The sequence below is a fragment of the Paramisgurnus dabryanus genome, chromosome 14 (assembly GCF_030506205.2).
Source record: "Paramisgurnus dabryanus chromosome 14, PD_genome_1.1, whole genome shotgun sequence".
Taxonomy (NCBI): Eukaryota; Metazoa; Chordata; class Actinopteri; order Cypriniformes; family Cobitidae; genus Paramisgurnus; species Paramisgurnus dabryanus.
In genome coordinates, this window is record NC_133350.1 from 9,080,261 (window position 1) to 9,101,497 (window position 21,237).

Consider the following 21,237-nt stretch of genomic DNA (forward strand, 5'->3'; position numbering starts at 1 on the left):
GATATTTATAAGTGATATATTTGACCAAACTTATCACAACTCATATTTAAAAATGAAATATAAAAATATTCATCCTTATACTTATCTCCCTGTTTGTTTTGTTTTTTAAAAGTAACTATCTATATAAAGTTATATATGAATGTTATATCCTTGTAAAACAGATTGTAAGTTTGTAAAGATAAAAGTCACTGTATAGCATGACATAAAAGTGCTTTTAAATGTTGACAGACTGTTAAAATCTCATTTACAAAGGCAAGAGAGGTGTTTTAATCTCATGTTATCTCAGGAGACGTTTACATCTACTTTAAAAATTAAATTTACAGCTGGATGCAGAACAACTTCCACATTCTGTAACATATTTAGCACGTATGATGGAACCCGTTGGTCACGTAGCCACATGTAGCATAGGAAACGTCACAGTAAAACATGTGCTGTGGATAAAGGCCAAAGTTCACATAATAGCTATTTATTCATAAAACATCAATAGAAAATTGTGTGACCAGTTGTAACTGAATATCCTGACCTTTCTAATTCTTTCTGGAACATATTTTATAAAGGCCATAGTGATTAGTGACCATACCCCTGTTATCTTCTTCAGATGTCTATATAGCCTACTGGCTCTGGCTCTCATTGTCTGGGTTTATTGTGGGTTATTGTGTATGTTCTCTTGTGTTTTACTGAAAAAGGGAATAGACTAGAATAAAATATATAATAATCTCTTATGTATCTGTACAAAAAACACTGCCACTGGCCTCAAAAACGGTCAAATCAATAGTACTTTTACGCATGGTAGACGCTTTTATCCTATTCAACTTACAATACCTTAGAAGGTATACATTTTATCAGTGTGTTTCCAGGGTTCGAACCCATGACTTTTGAGCTGCTATACATTTAAAACATTGTTATGGCATTAGACAGGCAAATATCAAACTAGTGATATCTGCAAACAAGTAGTTTAGCGCTAAAAAAACAATTAGGTCCTTGAATCATCTCTTAAGATCATTTAAAGTGAATCCATCTGGTCAAAAATGTTTTAAATATACATTTTGTATAAGTAAATCTCGTATTTTGTATTTGAAAATATAGTTTTAACCTTCATATATCAACATACACCAGAGGTCTTAAACCTTTTTCAGTGCAAGGACCCCCAGTACATGTATCAAATTAAAACTGTATTTACATTTTTTTGTTATGATGGTTACATTACAAATATATAAAATATATTTTTTGTATACATAGATACATACTGTTAACATACTGTTAAATATGCATTTAAAATTACATTTTAAATGACTACATTTTAGGGAACCTTTATTTTAGCAAAGTTTTTTATTATGTAAGGAAGCTTCTTTTCAATGTTTTTTATCATTTGTGTTATTAGCCTATTAATGGATTTTTGTTTAATGCCTAATTTCATTTTTTCCCCAAAATAAATAAATTTAACTCATATAATACTTGGGGGACCCCCAGTAATACCACCATGGACCCCCAAGGGGCTCCAGACCCCCTGTTAAAGACCCATGCATAAACTGTAAGAAAAAAGGTACAACACTGTAACTTTTCTTTTCCTTAGGTGGTATCCCCAAAGGTTCATTTTGTACCTTTTGGGGTACAATATTACACCCATGGACCTATTGTAGGAACAATTTTGTCACAGTTAAATTTTAGGGGTACAAAACAGTTAACTGTACCTTTAAAGGTACACAATAGATAGGGTACAATAATGTGCCCAAAAAGGTACAACGTTGTATTATGTTTAGTATACCTTTAAAGGTACAAGACAGAACCTAGGGTACCACCCCAGAAACCTTTTTTCTGACAATGTACAGTATATTTCAAAATGTCAAAATGTTTTTCAGGAGTTAACGTTACTTTAAATAATATTTCTAATTTTATAATCCCATAAGGCAAAAATATATTTTTTCCTGGCCCAAATATATTAAATACATTTTATCAACAGTAAAGATAATTTTATTTCATAGCCTTTTTGCAGTTGAAAATATATTTATTTTAATATTTTAAAACCCGTTATGTTTACAGGATTGTAACATAAAAAAGTTTTTCTTCCAATCAGTATATTTCCTTGGATTGAAATATATGGAGGGTTAAATATATATTTAAATGCTTTAAAATGTATGTATTTTTAATTATATTTCAAAATAAATAAAAATGTAAAAAAATATATTCGTGAATTTTTTGTAAGCAAATTCCAAAATATATTTAAGAAAATATATTTTGAGCCATTTTGGTATGTTTTGAAATATATTTAAAAAAAAATTGAATTTATTTTTACATATAGGATGGTAGAAAACAGTAACCATGTATCACATTAACTATGGAAATATTGATGTATTGACAACCAGAAAGTGAAATGTTTTCATTTTGAAAGACTTCATTCATTCATTCATTCAAAAAAATTATAATCAAATATTATTCCATTCTTTAATCATGGTGCAAGTGTCCAAAATTTTGGGGGCCACAAATGTTTTTTCAAATATGAGTTGTTTTTACAAAACACATTTTCAAACAATAAATTGTGATCAAGATTTAGTTTGTTCATTCTGAATCTCTTCTGACACTGATACTAAATCTATACAGTATGTTTCAGTCATATTAGGTATTCACACTGCACACTCACCACAGTGACTTGAGGTTAGATATTATTTCATATGGGCACAGCCAGGCAAAAACTAGGGGAAAGTTCACTGTGAAGTGGTTGTCTAAATTTATGCACTAGAAAGTGGCCTGCTAAGATTGTCAGCCACTGATGCTGGCTTTGCACCAAAGCACTAAATGTCAAGTCAAGTGCTATTTATAAATCATTGCCTGACTACAATGAATGCTGTCTCTCAAAATGTTTTCAGACAATGCATCTGAAATCAATTTACTAGCCATCCTTTCCTAGAAATATAGGCAAAAGAAAATGTCTTTTACAAAAACACGGCTTTACTGTAAGAAAAGTCACAACCCATCATAACCGTCAGAAATCCCAGGATTTCATCACAACAGGCTGAATGTGTAATTATCTGCTGATGTATGTTCTGATAAATAAATAATAAAAGAGTTCCTGAATGAAAGATTGCATATGGAAATCTGATTATGTCTCAATCTGGATTTCTATAGAACTGAGCACATTGTTTTCACATTGTGCTGATCTGAGATCACTTATGTTGCAGATACTATTGCATTGCGGTTTAAATCATTGAAGTTGGCATGCCTTGTACAAAAACATTATGACTCACTGGATGAACGAGAACCACATCTTGCAACACAAAAGCGATTGTGAATCATTTCCAGTATGCAGACGCAATTGCACTGAAAAGGTTTATTCCTAAAAATGCATGATGGGAATGCTGCAGTTGAGCTAAAAGACTTTGAGGAAATAAGAGAATTTTTTTTACAAATACACATATAGTTACGCAGAGGTGTGTGTCAAATAACAGATGACTACACATACAGTATAAAGAGAGAATATAACATTAATGTACACTCACATACACACACAACGCTGAAAAAGTTTTCAGTTTTTTACTGCTGGTGTTAGAAGTACGAAAATTCCTCTTCCTCCTGCATTTTCTTTTCCAATTCCTTCAGTTTTCCTTGTTTAATAAATTATGCATCTCCTGTTATTGTCTTCTCCATCGAACCATCCATCCATCCATCATCTCTTGTTCATTGGAGAGCTCATCTATTCCCAATGCCTGGTTTCATCTTATCTTCTGTTCATTAACTCCCATTCATGTCACTGAACCGTTTCTCATTGGCTACTGCAGCCAGTTCCTCCGCTCTTCACACCTGTAGCCGCTTTCTTGCGTCTCTTGTTCAATAAGGGATTACTGGAGGCATCTAAGTCTTTAATCTTCACCTGCTCGTAATCTACACGCATAGTGGCCAAAGCACTAGTCAACTCTTCCTACAAACGAGAGAGAGAAAAATAAATACAACATTTAATGTGTTTACAAAAACTTAGTTTTATTATTTTTCTTCCTTGTAAATGTGTGTAAATTATTTGGCACTGTAAATGTTTATGCCATGATAGTAAAGATACTTCATTTTATTTGATTAGGGTTGCATAATAGGTTTATTCATGTATGTTATGGAGCCCTCTTGAGGTCAGAGATGGTATTGCAACTAATAATAGTAATCACTGCAAAAACAATTTTGTACTAGATTGTTTTTCTTAGTTTATATTAAAATAAAATATTGTAAAGAATTAATATTACACAAAATACAAGAACACTGAAACAATGGTAAAACTTTACAAAAATTGGATGTATTGACATTATTGCACTGACAGTACAGGAAATAATGAACTGACTGTACTTGGATTTGCAGGCGGTTCGTGATTGAATGAAATACAGTAAACTAACTACAATCAAATAAAAAAATTAAATAAATAATTTAAAAAATAAACCATTATTTATGTACACAAAATGTATTTTATTTCCTTAATCTGAATGTCATGTGAGCATTACACACAACACTGAAATATATAGAAAACCGAGAAAAAATACGTTCGGCTGACTAACAAGTTTAAAAAACAATTTTAAAATTTAACTTTATTATTTTTACTGAATTTTTTCATGGTAGTTCAATTAATATTTTAAATCAGTTTTTATTTTTCATGTTAACTATTGTTTATTTTTAATAATATTGGTTATGTGCTTTTGTTATATTATAATTTTTATTAGATTAAAACTAATTAAACAAATAAATATTTTTTTTTAAAACTATTATGGCTATTTAATTTTACATTTATTTTAGTTTTTGTTTAAATTAATAATTTTAGTGCCTCACGTTAATCTTTTTAAAGTTTATTGCCAAGGTTACTATTTTTGTTCACTTTAAGTTTTTCAACTAATATTTGACTTCAATTAACAGCCCCCCTTTTTAAAAATGTTTTGGTTAAAGGGATAGTTCACCCAAAAATAACAATTCTGTCATCATTTTCTCATCCTTATGTTGTTTTAAATTCTAGATTTTTTTATTCTGTTGAACACAAAATAAGATATCTGATAAATGATGGTAAGCACACAGCTGATTGTAACCATTGACTTCCATAGTAGAAATAAAAAATATGATTTAATTCAATGGGTACCATCAACTGTGTGCTTACCATCATTTATCAAAATATCTTCTTCATCATTTTTCACAATACTTCCAAATATTTTTTCTATTATGGAAGTTACAATCATCTTTGTGCCTAACATAATTTTTAAAATATCTGCTTTTGTGTTTATCAAAATAAAAAACTCATTCAGGTTAAGAAGAACATGAGGATGAGTAAATGGTGACAGAATTTTAATTTTTGTGTGCACTATTCCTTTAACAATAATAACACTGTATTAAAGCAGTTGCTAGACCCCTTTTACTGGGGCACGTACATACATGTTTATGTTTATCTTTCCCAGGACTTTTTGCAGTGTAGGAATAGTGGGTTAAGCAAACTAAATTTGTATAGTTCATTGTGTTGCACACATCTTGCATGCAGCAGGCTTTACAGAAAAAAGTCAGAAAAAATAGGTTGACTATCCCCTAGTAGAGCTTTATATTTATACATACATATATAGTATATGGATTTATGTAACTCTCATATTGGCCAGTAGATGTCAGTGCAGTCTAATCTCACCTTGACCTCGTCCCACATCTCACTGTCTTCTGCCAGCACTCGTGTGGTGTGAAGGGGTGTTTGGGGGACCACCATTGATTGCTAAAAGAAACAGGTCAGTGTTGAAATCCTGGTATAGATTCAGTGCTAATAACAGTATTTCCATGAATACAAGCACACACAAAGAGTTAAAACACTTACATTGATCCAAGGGTGATTCATGAACTGATTAATGGTCATTCTTTCATTGGGATCCGTCTTCAACAGTTTGTTAATCAACTGTTTGGCTAGAAGAGAAAAATATCCATAAATATAACGATATTAATGTGTTGAGACAATTATTAAACATCCATATAGTTGATAGTTCATTCAAAAATGATCATTTACTCACCCTAATGGTGTTACTAACCTGTATAAATCTCTTTGTTCAGATAAACACAAAGGAAGATATTTCGAGAAATTTTTGTAACCAAACCAACCAATCAGAAGCCCCCTTGACATCCAAAGAAGGAAAAAAATAATACTATTGAAGTCAATGGTGCCTTTGATCGGTTCGGTTACATGAGAGTGAGTAAATGATGATAAAAATGTCATTTTTGGGTGAACTATCCCTTTAATGTGTAATTCTGTATGATTTATATGTTGCTACCCTTATGGGGCCCTAAAAATTTTCACAGGAAGTCAAAATTTGTTGGTAATATATTTATTTTGTGCAGACGTTTTGATCCCTATCCTAAAAATACCAAGACATGCCCACACACGGGCACGCACTTATTCACTTATTCATCTAATGCTAACAAAAAATAGAAGGAGTAAAGTAATTAAGTTAACTGTGCTTTTTGTACCTGGATAGGATTTCCCTCCCTGAAACTCTCCTGTAACGGACAGAAGGAGACTTGTCGGCTTGTTTTTGTTCAGCCTCTTTATATGTTTTAGGGTGTGTTGTTTTTGTAAATGTTTAAATTATTTTTTAATAATTAAGCTGTGTTTCCTTTGTCAAGTGTGTGCCAGCGTGTGTTGAAGGGCACGTCACTCGCGCTGCACAGTCACAGACCGATCAATGTGTATCCTCAAACACACAGGAACACTTACTTCTGATAAAATCATTAATATCATTATATTGATACTTTTTTAGATAACCAATAGATAGCTTCTAGGCATCAATTAATCGATACTGCATCATCGATGTGCACATCCCTAGTTTAGACATTGGATCATAGCACCCGTGTAGACACACAGACTGAACTGAGACCCAAAGTGTATTGACAAAGACAAACTGCAATTTTCAACATGTCACAAACATGATCTCAGCATTATCAAATCTTAAATGTTCCCCTCTGTTGTCACATATACAGATAGCAATGTTTACTAAGCATAAATTCAAGTATGCATGCGTGTCTTTTAAAGTCCAACAACAACAAAAATCCAATGAATAAAGGTAAAACAAGTCAAAAAATAGCCAAACAGAAATTTAAAGGGGGAGTTAGTTAACCCAATGAATGAAATCCTCATGTTTTTTAAAGGTGCAGTGTGTAACTTTTAGAAGGATCTAATGACAGAAATGGAATATAATCTACATAACTATATTATCAGTGGTGTATAAAGACTTATGGTCTCATGGTGCGTTCACACCAGACACGAAACAGGCGGCAAGCGCGAGTGATTTATATGTTAAGTTAATGCAAAGATGTGAATAGGCATCCTGGCGCGGGGCGATTGGTGCGGATGACACGTTCCGCGTGAATTGTGCGTTGCCGCGTGATCCGTGAGTTAAAAAATCAGATTTTTGCGCCGTGTTAACCAATCAGGAGCTTGCTCTAGCAACGTGATTACATGAAGCGAGTGGAGGCAGAAAAACAAAACAACAATGGAGGACAATCATCATCGCTACACGAGACATCTTCGTGCTTTTACAGGAATTCAAAGGATCTTGTTTGGAAGAAAGTGAGGGAGGAGGTCAAATCTGGTAAGTTTACTCAATGTAAACTATATAAGCCCCTCCCATGAAGCGAATTTACATGTGTATGTCTCGAATGACTAGAATTTAAGCGCATAAACTCAAAATATTCAAGCGTCCAACGACGCGCGAATAGCACGTTTTTTTCCGCCTTTTCCGCGTCTGGTGTGAACACACAGTTAGAATGAGCCGTTTTATCTACATACGCTGTGGGTCCCATTATGCTACGTACACATCAAATGCGTAGCATCACTCTAGATTACCCGCAGAATTTAACTTTGTGCTATGCTAATTTTTCGTTGTGTTGAATATTTTCAAATTGCGCAAAGGTGCGTTTGAGGCGAATAGCGCATGTTTTCGCAGCAATCGCGCTGCCCGATTCCCGTCATTTGCATTGCCTCGCACGAGGACGCGTCTGATCGTGTCTTTGCATTGACTTTGTATGTAATCTACTCGCGCAAATCGTTGAACTCGTGTCTGGTGTGGTGCCACCATTTTTCTACAGTAGCCCTAGATGGACAAACTACTCTACATAGTGCGTTTTGTCACTACTGTATTTTGTCTTAGACAACAACATGTGGCGAGTACTGTAGCTTCTCTATGCGTTTCGGTGAACGGTGGACTGAGCTATTGGTTGCAATTCACAATCTCACTGCTAGATGCTGCTAAAATCTACACACTGCACCTTTAAACCTGTATGAATTTCTTTTTTTTCTGATGAACACAAAAGAAGATTTTTCATAAATGATGATAAGCTGATGGTAACCATTGATATGCATAGTAGGAAAAACAAATACAATGGATTTCAATGGGTACCTTCAACTGTGTGCTTACTATCTACTTCCTTAATATTTGTTTTCCTATTATGGAAGTCCATGGTTACGGCTGTGTGCTTACCAACATTTATCAAAATATCTTCTTTTGTGTTCATCATAAAGAAATTCAAACAGATTTAGAACAACATGAAGATGAGAAAATGATGACAGAATTATCATTTTTGGGTGAACTATCCCTTTAACAACCACATGAGAATAATGCTTAAAAGCTCATGACAGGAAACACAACTATGGGAAACAGGAACTATAAACCATACATGCACACAAACAATTACAGTATATGTACCCATGCAAACAGTGATCAAAACAAACAAGTGACAGTGTCCTCAAGTGACATGACACGTGATAGGGAGTAACGTAAAAACAGTCCGTACCTTCCTCGGACACTTCAGCCCATTCTGGGTTGGGAAACTCATATTGGCCCATTCGGATACGTCGCTTCATGCCCGGCGAAATGGCTTGTCCTGTGTTGGAGTAAAATGGAGGAAAGCCGCATAACCTGCAGACAACAACATGAGCAGGTTCAGCTATTCACATAAGCACACAAGTCTTATAAACATTGAATTTTTTTTTATAATTTAAAGAATCCTTAACATCTGGAGAACCTTTAAAGCGCTTTTATTTTAAAGAGTGTATATTGCAGCTGTTCTTCAACAGTTAAACTGACAGGCAAGCAAAATCTGTCATACTCACAGGATGTACATTATTACGCCCAAAGACCACATATCACACGATTTGTCGTATTTCTCAGGTCCTAAAACCTCAGGGGCTGCAGAGTCATGCCGAAATACACAAAAAAGAAAGAGGCATTCGATTACATTGATCTGTTATTCTTCTTCAGCATCTCAGACGGACAAAGGTTGTGCTTCTCACGATAAGCATACTGACCTACATAATAAGGTGTGTAGCAGGGCGTCTGTAAGGGGTTATGAAGTGATGTTTCTTTAGCAAAGCCAAAGTCTGTTAGTTTGAGAACCCCGGCGTTGTCTTTACTGTTGTACAACAGGTTCTCCGGCTGAAGAGGGTGGACGATGACACATAGACTACTGTTAATAAAATACATCCCTGCTTTCTTGTTCATTACAAACTACTCAGGCTGTGTGAGACGTATAATCACAACTCATGTGTACTTGTTACCTTGATGTCTCTGTGAGCAATGTTCATGTTGTGCAGGAACTGGATGGCTGTGCCAATGTCTCTCATGATGTCAGAGGCCTCTACGGGAATAAAAAATTAATAACAAACAATATAGTTACACAATACTAGGTGAGTCAATAGAATAAATGCATTGTATGTATAAAAGTGGATAAAAGTTTTTGGCAAATGCATTATATATTTATATATATGGGCATTCCCCATTATAAACATCACAGGAATTAACCTCCTGATCATATCAGCAGAAGGGACATCTTTTATAGAGGACCAACAATTGAGTCATATTTCCACTAACACATGATAAGAAGATTTGTGAATGATCTCACTTTGACAACTTCAATGACTAAATAACCAACTTTCGAACGAACTACTATGTTTTTACACTGTTAAAAATAGGTGCTACTAAGCATTCTTCAGTGATGATATAGAGCTGGGTTTTCAAACTGTGGGTCGCGCAAGTCCCTTGGCTATAGCGGTAAATGACACAAAAACATTAATTTAATAACAAGCAATGACAATGATTTTGATATGATAAATTTATTATGTATTGCTCAAATTTACATTTAAAAATAATATTATGTGGTGAGTCCCATGAGAGATTATACCTATTAAAGTAGGTAGTGAAATTAAAAGTTTGAGTCATAGAATATCTATTTTTTTATATGTGGTATATAGATGACGGCATTAACGGAAGCTATATTTATTTTCTTTTTTAAGTTTTAAATATGGATATTTCTACAACAAAACCGCAAATATTACCCTCAGAGGCCTTTGTTTATCCCCTTGGAGCGAGATGGATTATTTTTGTGAAGGATGGATGCACATTTTTTTTGGCTTGAAGGAGGTGGACCCCATATCCTTGAATTTTATAAACTGGAAGATCTAGAACATTTTGTAAAACAACTGAAAATTTGTTTGGCTGAAAAATGATGGACATATGCATCTCGGACGGCTTGAGGATGGGTAAATCATGGGTTTAACTCTTTCTCCGCCATTGATGAAAAACATTTGCTTGAAAAAACCTGTTCCTAATGAGTTTTTATGTTTAATATAATACAAAGATTATTCACTTACCCAATTTATTAAAAAACTGAAGCCAAAAAATTATTTACTAGTTTTAAACTCTGTGTTTGTTTTGTTAATCGTTCTGAATCTGGGGCCCGTTCTTCGTACGTCGCTAACTCAGTTAGCTGGATTTGATTGTTGATGATTTGGCATGATCTTGGATTATTTGGTTCTTCGAAGCTCATTCTAAACTTGGTGTCATAGCAACAGGTCCCTAAGCTCAAACCTGCTCGGGAGCAGGCTTATTTCATGTAAACAAGATTAGTTTGTACCTTTTTAAGCGGATGTGATACGGAAAGTCTGACGCAGTCGCGTATTCTTCATTATACGAGCGCAATCTGCGTAAGATGCATGATTAATATAAAGAGCTTTTCAAATTCAACACGTAATAAAAAAAGAATATATTAATTAAATCTTTTAGCGATGTTATTTAAAAAATATATAATATAACAAATATATTTTCCTGTACTTGTGCGACTTGTTTTTGTGTAACAGGTGTTTGATTATTATTCTTAAACGAATGACATGCTGATCACATTCATTTTAAATTTGTTTGAATTTTCTTTAATAAAAACAGCAATTAATCATACCCAGCACTAATAGATGTTATGTACAATAAAGACTATTACTCAGTGTGAAATAATTTTCATTTGAATAAACTAATCTCCTATTTTAGTTTTGTCTTTAGATTGTCAAGTAGCTTTCAATGTCATGCATACAAAGGGTTTTCGTTTAGTAATTTCTATCTGTTCTATCTTTAAAACGTTGTCTACAAATATGTTACCCTGTCCCTGTTCTGTGACAAAAATGACCAAAATAACCAAATAAGTTTTTTGCACATATTTTCACATATCTTTATCTTCTTTACTACACTTTTCTGTGCAGACTCAGCAGATGCAGGACTTTCGGTTAACGTGGAATACTGCTAATATAGTCAGAAATCCGTTAAGAATAATGCAATTGAAGTAAACTTATTTAACCACTTGCATATAGTTTCTCTAAAGGACTACCATCTGAGAGGATTTCTTTACTGTCATGTGCATTGCTATCAGAAACGGTTGTATTTTATAATCTTTTGATGTAGAATAACATTACCATTCCCTTACTGCACATCATACTTTATTTACCACATTATTGGAAACTGCTAAAAGTGTTGGTGTATTATCTACAACTGCACAAAAGAGAGGAAAACCCTATCTTATAATACACTACAATTAAAATTTTATTTATCAGGAATTAAATTGTTGCATTGGCTGTCGGTTTAAGAAAGAGCAACTGCTCCAGAGATGATCTGTACAATCAGCCAGTTTAGAGACATCACTCCTGCCAGCACATCACATGAAGATGGAGGGCCACCACCTGTGTTTTTTTATTCTGCTTTTTAAGTTGCTGTTACAAACAGACAAAATAGCATTTAACTGTTTTTAAAAGAGACTTAAAGTACTTTAGGAGCATCAAATTTTAATTACAATCATTAATTTCAATCTTTGACAAGCATAGCAAAGATATCAAGATTATATTTTTACAGAAAATTTTGAATTATTTATGGTGATTTATGTACTAAAGTAGCTTTAACTGGGTTTTTAAATTCAGTCACATAAAACGTTCACAACCTTCCATCAATAGCTCTCAGACTGCAGGGGTTAAAAATGGGCGTGTTCTTGGCCATTGTAACAACTGGCCAATCACAGCGTGGCTGATCAGTGTTTCTACTATCGATATGTATTGACTTTTCTTGCAGTGCACGAACGCGCAGTGATCTCAGATAATTCAATCCTGCCATAATAATCATCAACAGCAGTGGTGTTCAAAGAACCAAATAAGCGAGATTATAATTAGCCAGATCTAAACTTCTCGGATGTCTCATTTGATCTCGGATGTATTAAGCGACGTACGAAGAACGGGCCCCAGATCTCTAACAAAATTCCTACACAAAAATGCAATTATTTTAATTTTTGATTACAAAAACAAAAAAAAAACCCATATTTAAGAGTTTATAAGCAGAGGAAAAAATATAAATAGGATGAATTTCGCGTTTTGTTTGTTAGTTTGTTTATTGTTTGTTTGAAAGCAGACAAGAATATCCTGGAAGGCATTTTGTGAAACTTTTGTGAAATCATAAAAAAAGGCTGGCAACTTAGCAAATTTTTGGCCAAACTATCCCTTTAATATCCTAATAATTTTTGGCATAAAAATAATGATAATTTTTACAATGTATTTTTGGCTATTGCTACAAAATTGGTTCCAAAACGAGATAACTTTGTTTTTATTTATTTTTTTGTCAAAACATGTTTATTATTATGTTATCATGTTTTTATTGTGTTTTATTGTGTGACTTAGCTGTATTTTTTAATCATGAAGGCTTAAATCAATACAAACCAACTGCACTTTGATTGATATTAATTGTAATACACAATCAAAAAACAAGATTTTGGAAAAAAATAAAAAACAGAATTATCTCGTTTTTAAACCAAACTCTTCATATATACCTGTGCTACTTATAACTGGTTTTGTTGTCCAGGTTCACATACTGTGTAAAATTATAAATACAAAATTATCCTTTATTGGATCATTTCAATTTGGAGGTAGCTGTCCCGAACCATAACCCCTAAATTTAATTTCAAATTATTTTAAAATAATTTTTGCATTTTATTCCTTTTTTGTTTTTTAATAAAATATTAGATTTTTTTTAAGAGTTAAAAACATATTTTTCTTATTTTCTTTGTAAAGCTCGAAAACTTTATATAGAAAAATGTTTTATGTTTGTTAGTTGAATGGCTGAGACTGATTTTAACCACACCCTACATTTTTGATCAGGAATTATTGCTTCATCCCTCTCTCTCATAGCTACATGGTGACTAGATATGTCCCAAAAAAATATGTGTTCAAAAGAATAACAATGATGTGTGTAACTTTAAGTAACGTCACTACCAAACTTTTTCAGTTTAAGCAATAATCTTTAGGTGTTATTAAAATATATGTTAATAAAATATTTTTTATGTGTGTCCAACTGCTCAGAACCATGCTAGCTTTACAGAATGTGCTGATTAGCATCTTTGAACTTTGACTCAAAAGATGTCTAAAATTGTCACTACGAAACCAGTCATGACCCGAAACATGTTGTGAAGTTTCGGTGGTGACACTTTTAGTGCAACAGCAATTTGGGCCAATTCTGTAGAAAGGTTGCTTTGGATATAAGTGTGCCAAATGCATAAATGTAAATGTAATGTAAAATGTACACGCTGGCAGATATCATAGTTTCCAGATTTGATAGCCATGTACAAATTGTTGACAATGACCTGTTTAGGTTTGCACTGTTTGTGTGTGACAGACAACTCACCTTTCTCGGTGAAGGCCTGGTCACCTCTGGCCTGGATTCGGCTGAACAGCTCTCCTCCCTCCATACTGACACAAAACACACACACATACACACAAAGTAATTTACACAGTTTAATGCACAACTACACTTTCACAATACGTGTAATTTCTTTCCCATCAGGAAAATGAGTGGAACAAACCACATGGCATTATGGGTATAGAAATGATGTGTCTTTATTTCATTGCCAAGAATGTCCGAATGCGAGCGAGTTTCAGGAAATGAGCTCTAATGAAGGAATGGAACATTTGTCTGTGTGAAACTCTGACGGCTGCACTTAAAAAACGAGAGAGCTCTTAAACAGCTTAGCCATTTAAAACCATCTTGCCACTATCTCTCACCCATTTCCTTCCGCTATGTCTGTCTACATTTAGATAAAATGCACTGCACCCCTGTTTACAAAGCATGCGAGTCCAACATTTCATTCAGTGTATGTGGTTGCCGTTGGTAAAGAAATCCATATTTGCATCTTCAACAAGAAAAGCGTTAAAAAATCTTGGAAATGAGAACCGAAACTATTATTCATAGCAAGATTAAAAACTAAAATTACTACGGCAACATTCTGGTTTTGTGCACGATTTAGAAAAAAGTGAATGAGGCTTATTAAACATTGAAAGTGAAGTGTAAATCTGTTTAATTTAAAAATAATTTCATCCATCCAAACATAATATGCAGTCACAATTACAGTATACTGTAAGTTATCTATTGATAAGTTGGTTCCACATAGCAACTCTGGTTCAACTGATGGAAAGTTTGCCATAAATATATTTGCCTAACCCATAAGTAATTATTATTTATACTGTATATTCATTTTTTTTTTTTTTAAACTAAAATGCCAGCACCATTGCATTATATTTGAGTGGCAGCTACTGTTATCTATATACCTTTTAAGAAGCTGTCGCATCTATAACCACTTAACTTGGGTTAAAAAAAGACTTACCATTCCATAATGATGAGAAGACACTTTTTCCCACGATACATGTTTTCGTAAAGACTGATGATGCGAACAATATGTGGCCCTGCAGAAACTCTCCAGTGCAGCTCGACTTCTCTCTGAGCTTTGGGGCATTCGTACAGAATCTGAAGATAATAAGATAAAGTACAAGAAAATTGATCTTATATGCTTTAAATGAGCTGTAGGGTTTAATAAAAAATACTATATATATATATTCTTATATTAAAGGAAAACACCACCGTTTTTCAATATTTTACTATGTTCTTACCTCAACTTAGATGAATTAATTCATACCTATCTTTTTTCAATGACTGCACTTAATCTTTGTACAGCGCGTTGTGTGTTAGCATTTAGCCTAGCCCCATTCATTCCTTAGGATCCAAACAGGGATGAATTTAGAAGCCACCAAACACTTCCATGTTTTCCCCGTATGGTGGCACAAAATAAAACTTCTGTATAATATTACTTTGCAAAAGCTTGAAGTAATGCAAACTACAATATAGTTCTAATTTTTTATCCACTTAAATAATCTCCACGTTTTATTTTGTGTCACCATACTTACTCGTGTAACTTCTCATGTAACAGTTTTTAAATAGGGAAAACGTCTCGGTTACGGATGTAACCCTCGTTCCCTGAAGGAGGGAACGGAGACGTCACGTCGTGACCGACGAATTGGGAACTCGCTTAGAGAGACCAATCTGCTTCGAATACTACTAAAACGCCAATGAACTTGGCATTGAGATATTTGCATAATGCTGGCGCCGCCCCGCCAGGTGCGTATATAAGCAGCAGGTGCAAATAGGGAAATTAGCTTCTTATTCGCTGAGAAAGCCGGAAAGTGTGACCGGCCGTAACAGCAGGTGGCAGCACCTGTGGCGACGGGACGTGACGTCTCCGTTCCCTCCTTCAGGGAACGAGGGTTACATCCGTAACCGAGACGTTCCCTTTCAGTCGGTCACTACGACGTCACGTCGTGACCGACGAATTGGGAATCCCTATCAAAACGCCACTAGGGGCTGACCTCTTCCAGTGACTGCGTAAAAGCCCTCCGGTTCCACTTAAGGAGGAGGAGGTAGGTTTTAAGGCAGAAGGCCGGGCACTAGATGTTCCTTTAACCCCACAGAAGTGCCAGCGACTGGGAAGCGCCCTACCTGAGCGGGATAGGAACGCTGCGGAAGCCACCACCCGTCTTAAGGGCTAATGGTGGGCGAAAGTCAACCGTAGTTGAGGAAATAAGACAGCCGTGGCTGTGTAAGCAAAGCAGTGCTCTGCTAAGGGAAACGTGGGCTAGTAGGATTAACCCCACGGAAAAATACTCACAATGGAACCCGGTGGGACACAATGTGGAGCCCGAGCCAGACACGTAGGTTCGCGAGGATACAGCTAGTGAAAGGCTGACAGCCAATGCTCCGCAACAAAGGCTGCCAGGGCAGCGGAGGAAGAACAATTCAAACCATTACGCATTTTTGTTCTGAAGGCCTTCCATACTGACACAGTTATGAAGCATCAGTTGGAGGCTGCAAGCCGACCTGCGAGACTGCTCTCCGTGCTCCCCCTGGTGAGGAAAGAACACGAGAGGATACAGGCTCGATACGAACACTGAAAAATCTAGTGAACGTATTAGGTGTCGCCCAACCAGCAGCTCTACAGATGTCTGTTAGCGAGGAACCACGAGCTAAAGCCCAAGATGAGGCAACACTCCGTGTGGAGTGCGCTCTCAAATTAAAGGGGCAAGGAATACCCTGAAGATTATAAGCCAGGGCGATAGTATCAACTATCCAATGAGACATCCTCTGCTTAGTGACAGCTTTCCCTTTCTGCTGGCCACCATAACAAACAAAGAGCTGGTCTGAGGTCCTGAGGCTTTGCGTGCGAACCACGTAGAGTCGCAGTGCGCGTACGGGGCACAACAAAGCCATGGTTGGGTCTGCGTCCTCCGGGGGCAGCGCTTGCAAGCTCACCACCTTATCTCTGAAAGGAGTGGTGGGAACTTTGGGCACGTAGCCTGGTCTGGGCCTCAATGTTACGCTTGAGGCAGCAGGACCAAACTGAAGGCACGAGTCGTCAACAGAGAATGCATGTAAATCCCCTACTCTCTTCACTGAGGCCAAAGCTAGCAGGGTCAGAGCTTTCATTGATAAAAGCTTCAGACTCGCAGACTGCAAAGGCTCGAACGGGGGGGCCTGAAGGGCTTTCAGCACCATGGACAGGTCCCAAGGAGGAATAGAAGGAGGGCGCGAGGGGTTTAGCCTGCGAGCGCCTCTTATAGTGTAATAACCAAATCATGCTGGCCAACTGATCTGCCGTTGATAAGTGAGTGAGTGACGAGCAGAAATAGCGGCGATATCAACTTTAATGGCGAAGGGACAGCCTACCATCTAACCTATGTTGAAGATATAAAGCACAATGTTAATGGGGCATTCTCTGGGGTCCTCGCGTTGCAAAGAGCACCAGGTGACGAAAAAGGTTTCATTAAGCGCGTAAGCCCGTCTTGTGGACGGTGCTCGAACCGCGTCGATGGTGTTAGATACCGTTTGCGATAAATCACCTAAACCTTGCGCGCGCTCAACGACCATACATGGAGATCCCACGGGTCGGGGCGCGAGTGCCAATGTGCCCCTTCCTAAGAAAGAAAGTCCTTCCTCAGGGGAATCCGCCAGGGAGGGCTGTCGCGAGGAGCATTAACTATGAAAAACCAATTCCCAGTCGTCCAGTACGGACGATTAATAAAAGGCTCTCCTCGTCCTGCCTGACTTTGCACAGTGTCTGTGCGATTAAGCTCACTGGAAGGAATGCGTATTTGCGCATCCCCCGCGGCCAGCTGTGTGCCAACGCATCCACGCCGAGGCTGCCCTCGGTTAGTGAATAAAATAGGCGACAGTGGGTATCGTCCGGCGACGCAAACAGATCTATCTACGCACAACCGAACTTCTTCCAAATTAGCTGGACCGTCTGGGGGTGGAGTCGCCATTCGCCGGGGCGCGCAGCTCGAGAAGCGCGTCCGCTGCTGTATTGAGCGAGCCCGGAATGTGAATGGCACGAAGGGACCTCAGATGCTTCTGACTCCAAAGGAGGAGATGACGAGCGAGATGCGACAGGTGACGAGAGCGCAAAACCGCCTTAACGGTAAATAACGCAACAGTCGCAATGTTATTGGTGTCGGCTAATACATCCTTCCCTCGCATCTCCATAGCGGAGCGTACAAGTCCCAGATATACAGCGCACCGCTCGCGGCAGTTGGGGTGCTATGCACACCCCTGAGACTGCAAGCCCGTCATACGTGGCGATCATCCCGTGCTAAGGGCATACATGCTACAGAATGCCAGGAGACCTTTCAGGGGCGCATTGTCTATCGGAAATGCCGGGTCTACCACGGGGAAGTTGGAATGACACGCAGGTGTAATGTTTACACGGTGTATGCCGGTGCGCCACGCTCTCCTCGAGACTCGATCGTAAGCCAACGCTGAAGCGGTCTCATATGAAGCAGCTCGGGCGGTGTCACAGCCGCAGCATGCTGTCATATGTCCAGGAGCTTCTGAAATTGTTTCAGAGGGACCGCGTACTTCCCTCGAATTAAACCGAGGCAAGTCAGAACTGACTGGTTGCGCGCTCTTGTAAAACACGCCATTTAGTCGATCGAGTCTAGTTTCCATACTGAGAAAAAGGATCCTCTGCACGGGGCAAAGGACTCTTTCCCAGTCGACCTGAAGACATAAACAAGCGAGATGCCGAAGCATTAACTCTGTGTTCGCGCACGTCTGCCAAGAACGGGCTATTATAAGTCGACGTACATAAAAGCAGAATGCGAACAACCCTCTCTCTGATATTTTAAAGCCGTGACTAGCACATGGAGACACGGAGAGAGAGAGACAGCTCGAATGATGTACTTAGTATTAATATGCCCACCCCACGACGCAGAGCGAAAAACGGTCTAAAGCGAGGGGAGATGGACACATAAAGTACACGTCTTACAGGTCTAAGGCTGCAAACGATCTGAATATTGAAATACGAGCCTCGGCGTTATCGTCCAAAAGAACACCTTTGTAGAGCCGGTGCGTAAATCAAATCGATCGTAACCCGCCGCGTATTTTGGGTACTATGAGATAAAGGCTGGAAAAACCCTATCATCATCATCATCTCGGTAAGAGGGACCGGCTCGATACATCCTTCGCCAACAGGATATCGAACTTTGCACGCAGTACATGTGCATCGGGCGCTTTCACCACAGTGAAACGAAAGCCCGAGAATTTTGGGGTGTGCCGGATCTTGTAACCGAGGCGGATTGTGCGTAAAACCCAACGAAACGGGCTGGGAACTGAAGCCAAGCACCCAGGCACCGTACGAGGAGAATTAACGACACTACCGAAGTACCCGCGGTGGGGCAGCGAAGCGAGACAGGTGGGACTGCCGGTGCGTCTGCTGTGACAGCATAAGCATCTACAGTATGTGTGTGTGACACTGACCTGAGCCCGCTGAGGGTGACGGTCGTCTGGTCTCCTCAGCGGAGAGCACAGACTCTGAGGAGGGTGCTGGTGGTCCCGTCTCCTCAGCGGAGAGCTGGAACTCCTCAGGACACCCGCTGGCGATAGAGGAGAGGGAGGAAGAGCACGTAAATGCCCGCTCACATCTCTCTCGATCCTCTGAAGACCTGGAGAAGGAATAGGAATGCACTCTTTTTGTGGTTTTGTGGGTGCCGGCTGAGAAGCCGGCGGAACAGAACAAAACGAAACCAAAGATTCTCCACCCGGCCCTCTACCGGTGGAGGGAGCGATGCCATCACCGTCTCCCGTAGAGTGATCCCATCCGAATCCAGGTCGCCCGTCTCAGGACCGCTTCGATTTCCGTTTACCACGGGAAGCGGGTGGGGCGGGCGGGGCGGGCTGCCGACGGCTGTTCCCCCTCCGTGGCCTGGAAGATGTTCTAGTGGGGGGGGTGGAGGCAGCCGCCGCAGGGCGCCCTCGGCGAGGAGCAGACGGGGCCGCCGGCGCTGGAGGGCGAGATGCAGGTCGCTTGCGCCGGGGCATGATCTGAGCGATCGCCTCCGTCTGCTTCTTGGCGGCGGAGAACTGCTGGGCAAAAGACTCCACCGACTCACCGAAGAGACCAGCCTGGGACACGGGAGCGTCTAAGAACTTGTTCTTCTCCGCATCCGACATGTCCGCCAGACATAGCCATAAGTGGCGTTCCTGGACCACCATCGTGGACATGGCACGACCAATCGCCTGCGCTGTCACCTTCGTAGCGCGAAGAGCCAGATCAGTGGCAGCCCGGAGCTCCGAAAGGACAGGCGAGTCGTGTCCTCCCTCGTGCAGATCCCTCAAGGCCTTCGCTTGATGAACCTGCAGCAACGCCATTGCGTGCAGGGCTGAAGCCGCCTCTCCACATGCCTGGTGGGCAGCGCCCGTTAAACCGGAGGACTGTCTGCAGGCACGAGAGGGGAGGGTTGGGCGGTCCTTCCAAGAGGGAGCGTGAGCCGGACACAGTTGCATCGCGACAGCACGCTCCACGGGAGGGATCCCCGTGTAACCCTTAGCGGCTCCGCTGGTGAGGGAGGTGAGGGGGGAGGGCTGAAACGGCCGTAATCTCATGGAAAACGGCGACTTCCAGGTTCTAGTCAGCTCCTCGTGCACCTCGGGGAAGAAAGGCACCGGTGGAGAGGGTTGTGACACCCGGGCAGCTCCAAAGAACCAATCATCCAGGCGGGACGGCTCGGGCTGAGGGGGGGGAACCCACTCTAACCCTACGGTCTCCGCCGCTCGAGCGAGCACGGCCACCATCTCTGGATCGAACTCCGGCGTCCCAACCCGACCAGAGGGAGGAAGGGCGTCGGGGTCCACGTCAGGGGAAGGAGGCCCACCCTCGGATGCTGCGGCGTCGGTGGACCCGGAGGGCGGCGCGATGGATTCTAGAGACATCGTAGAACACGACGCTGAAGTCTCCATCGGCACATCAACCGGCTGTGGATGAGGAGGCTGAGAGCCTGAGGACGAATCCCCCGCTCGGCTCAGCACAGTGATGCGCAGGTCGTCCTTAGAGAGCTTCACAGCCGCACCGTGGCGGCGTTCAGCACTCGCATGACGAGGGTTGCGTTTTTCCCGGAGGAAAGACAACCGTCTGCGCAAATCCACAAGGGACATGTTCTCGCAGTGAGAACACTTACCCCCAGCGAACGCTGCCTCTGCGTGCTCGATGCCCAAACACGAAAGACAACGCTCGTGACCGTCCTTCGGACCCATGTATTTGCCGCACCCAAGATCGCACGGACGAAAAGCCATCCTGAAAAGG

General features: G+C 39.5%; 1 protein-coding gene across 1 annotated transcript in view; it reads right to left on the minus strand.

Moving 5' to 3' along the window:
• Positions 1-2,926: 2,926 nt before the first annotated feature.
• mapkapk3 (MAPK activated protein kinase 3) overlaps positions 2,927-21,237 on the minus strand; it is a 34,691-nt gene continuing 16,380 nt past the window's right edge. Inside the window, exons 2-10 of the mRNA XM_065240989.2 lie at positions 14,938-15,077; positions 13,962-14,026; positions 9,539-9,618; positions 9,290-9,416; positions 9,095-9,170; positions 8,776-8,900; positions 5,810-5,895; positions 5,630-5,710; positions 2,927-3,913 (exon numbers count right to left, since the gene is read on the minus strand). Coding sequence (XP_065097061.1) covers positions 3,758-3,913; positions 5,630-5,710; positions 5,810-5,895; positions 8,776-8,900; positions 9,095-9,170; positions 9,290-9,416; positions 9,539-9,618; positions 13,962-14,026; positions 14,938-15,077 — 936 coding nt within the window. The 3' untranslated portion in view covers positions 2,927-3,757. The remainder of the gene's footprint in view (positions 3,914-5,629; positions 5,711-5,809; positions 5,896-8,775; positions 8,901-9,094; positions 9,171-9,289; positions 9,417-9,538; positions 9,619-13,961; positions 14,027-14,937; positions 15,078-21,237) is intronic.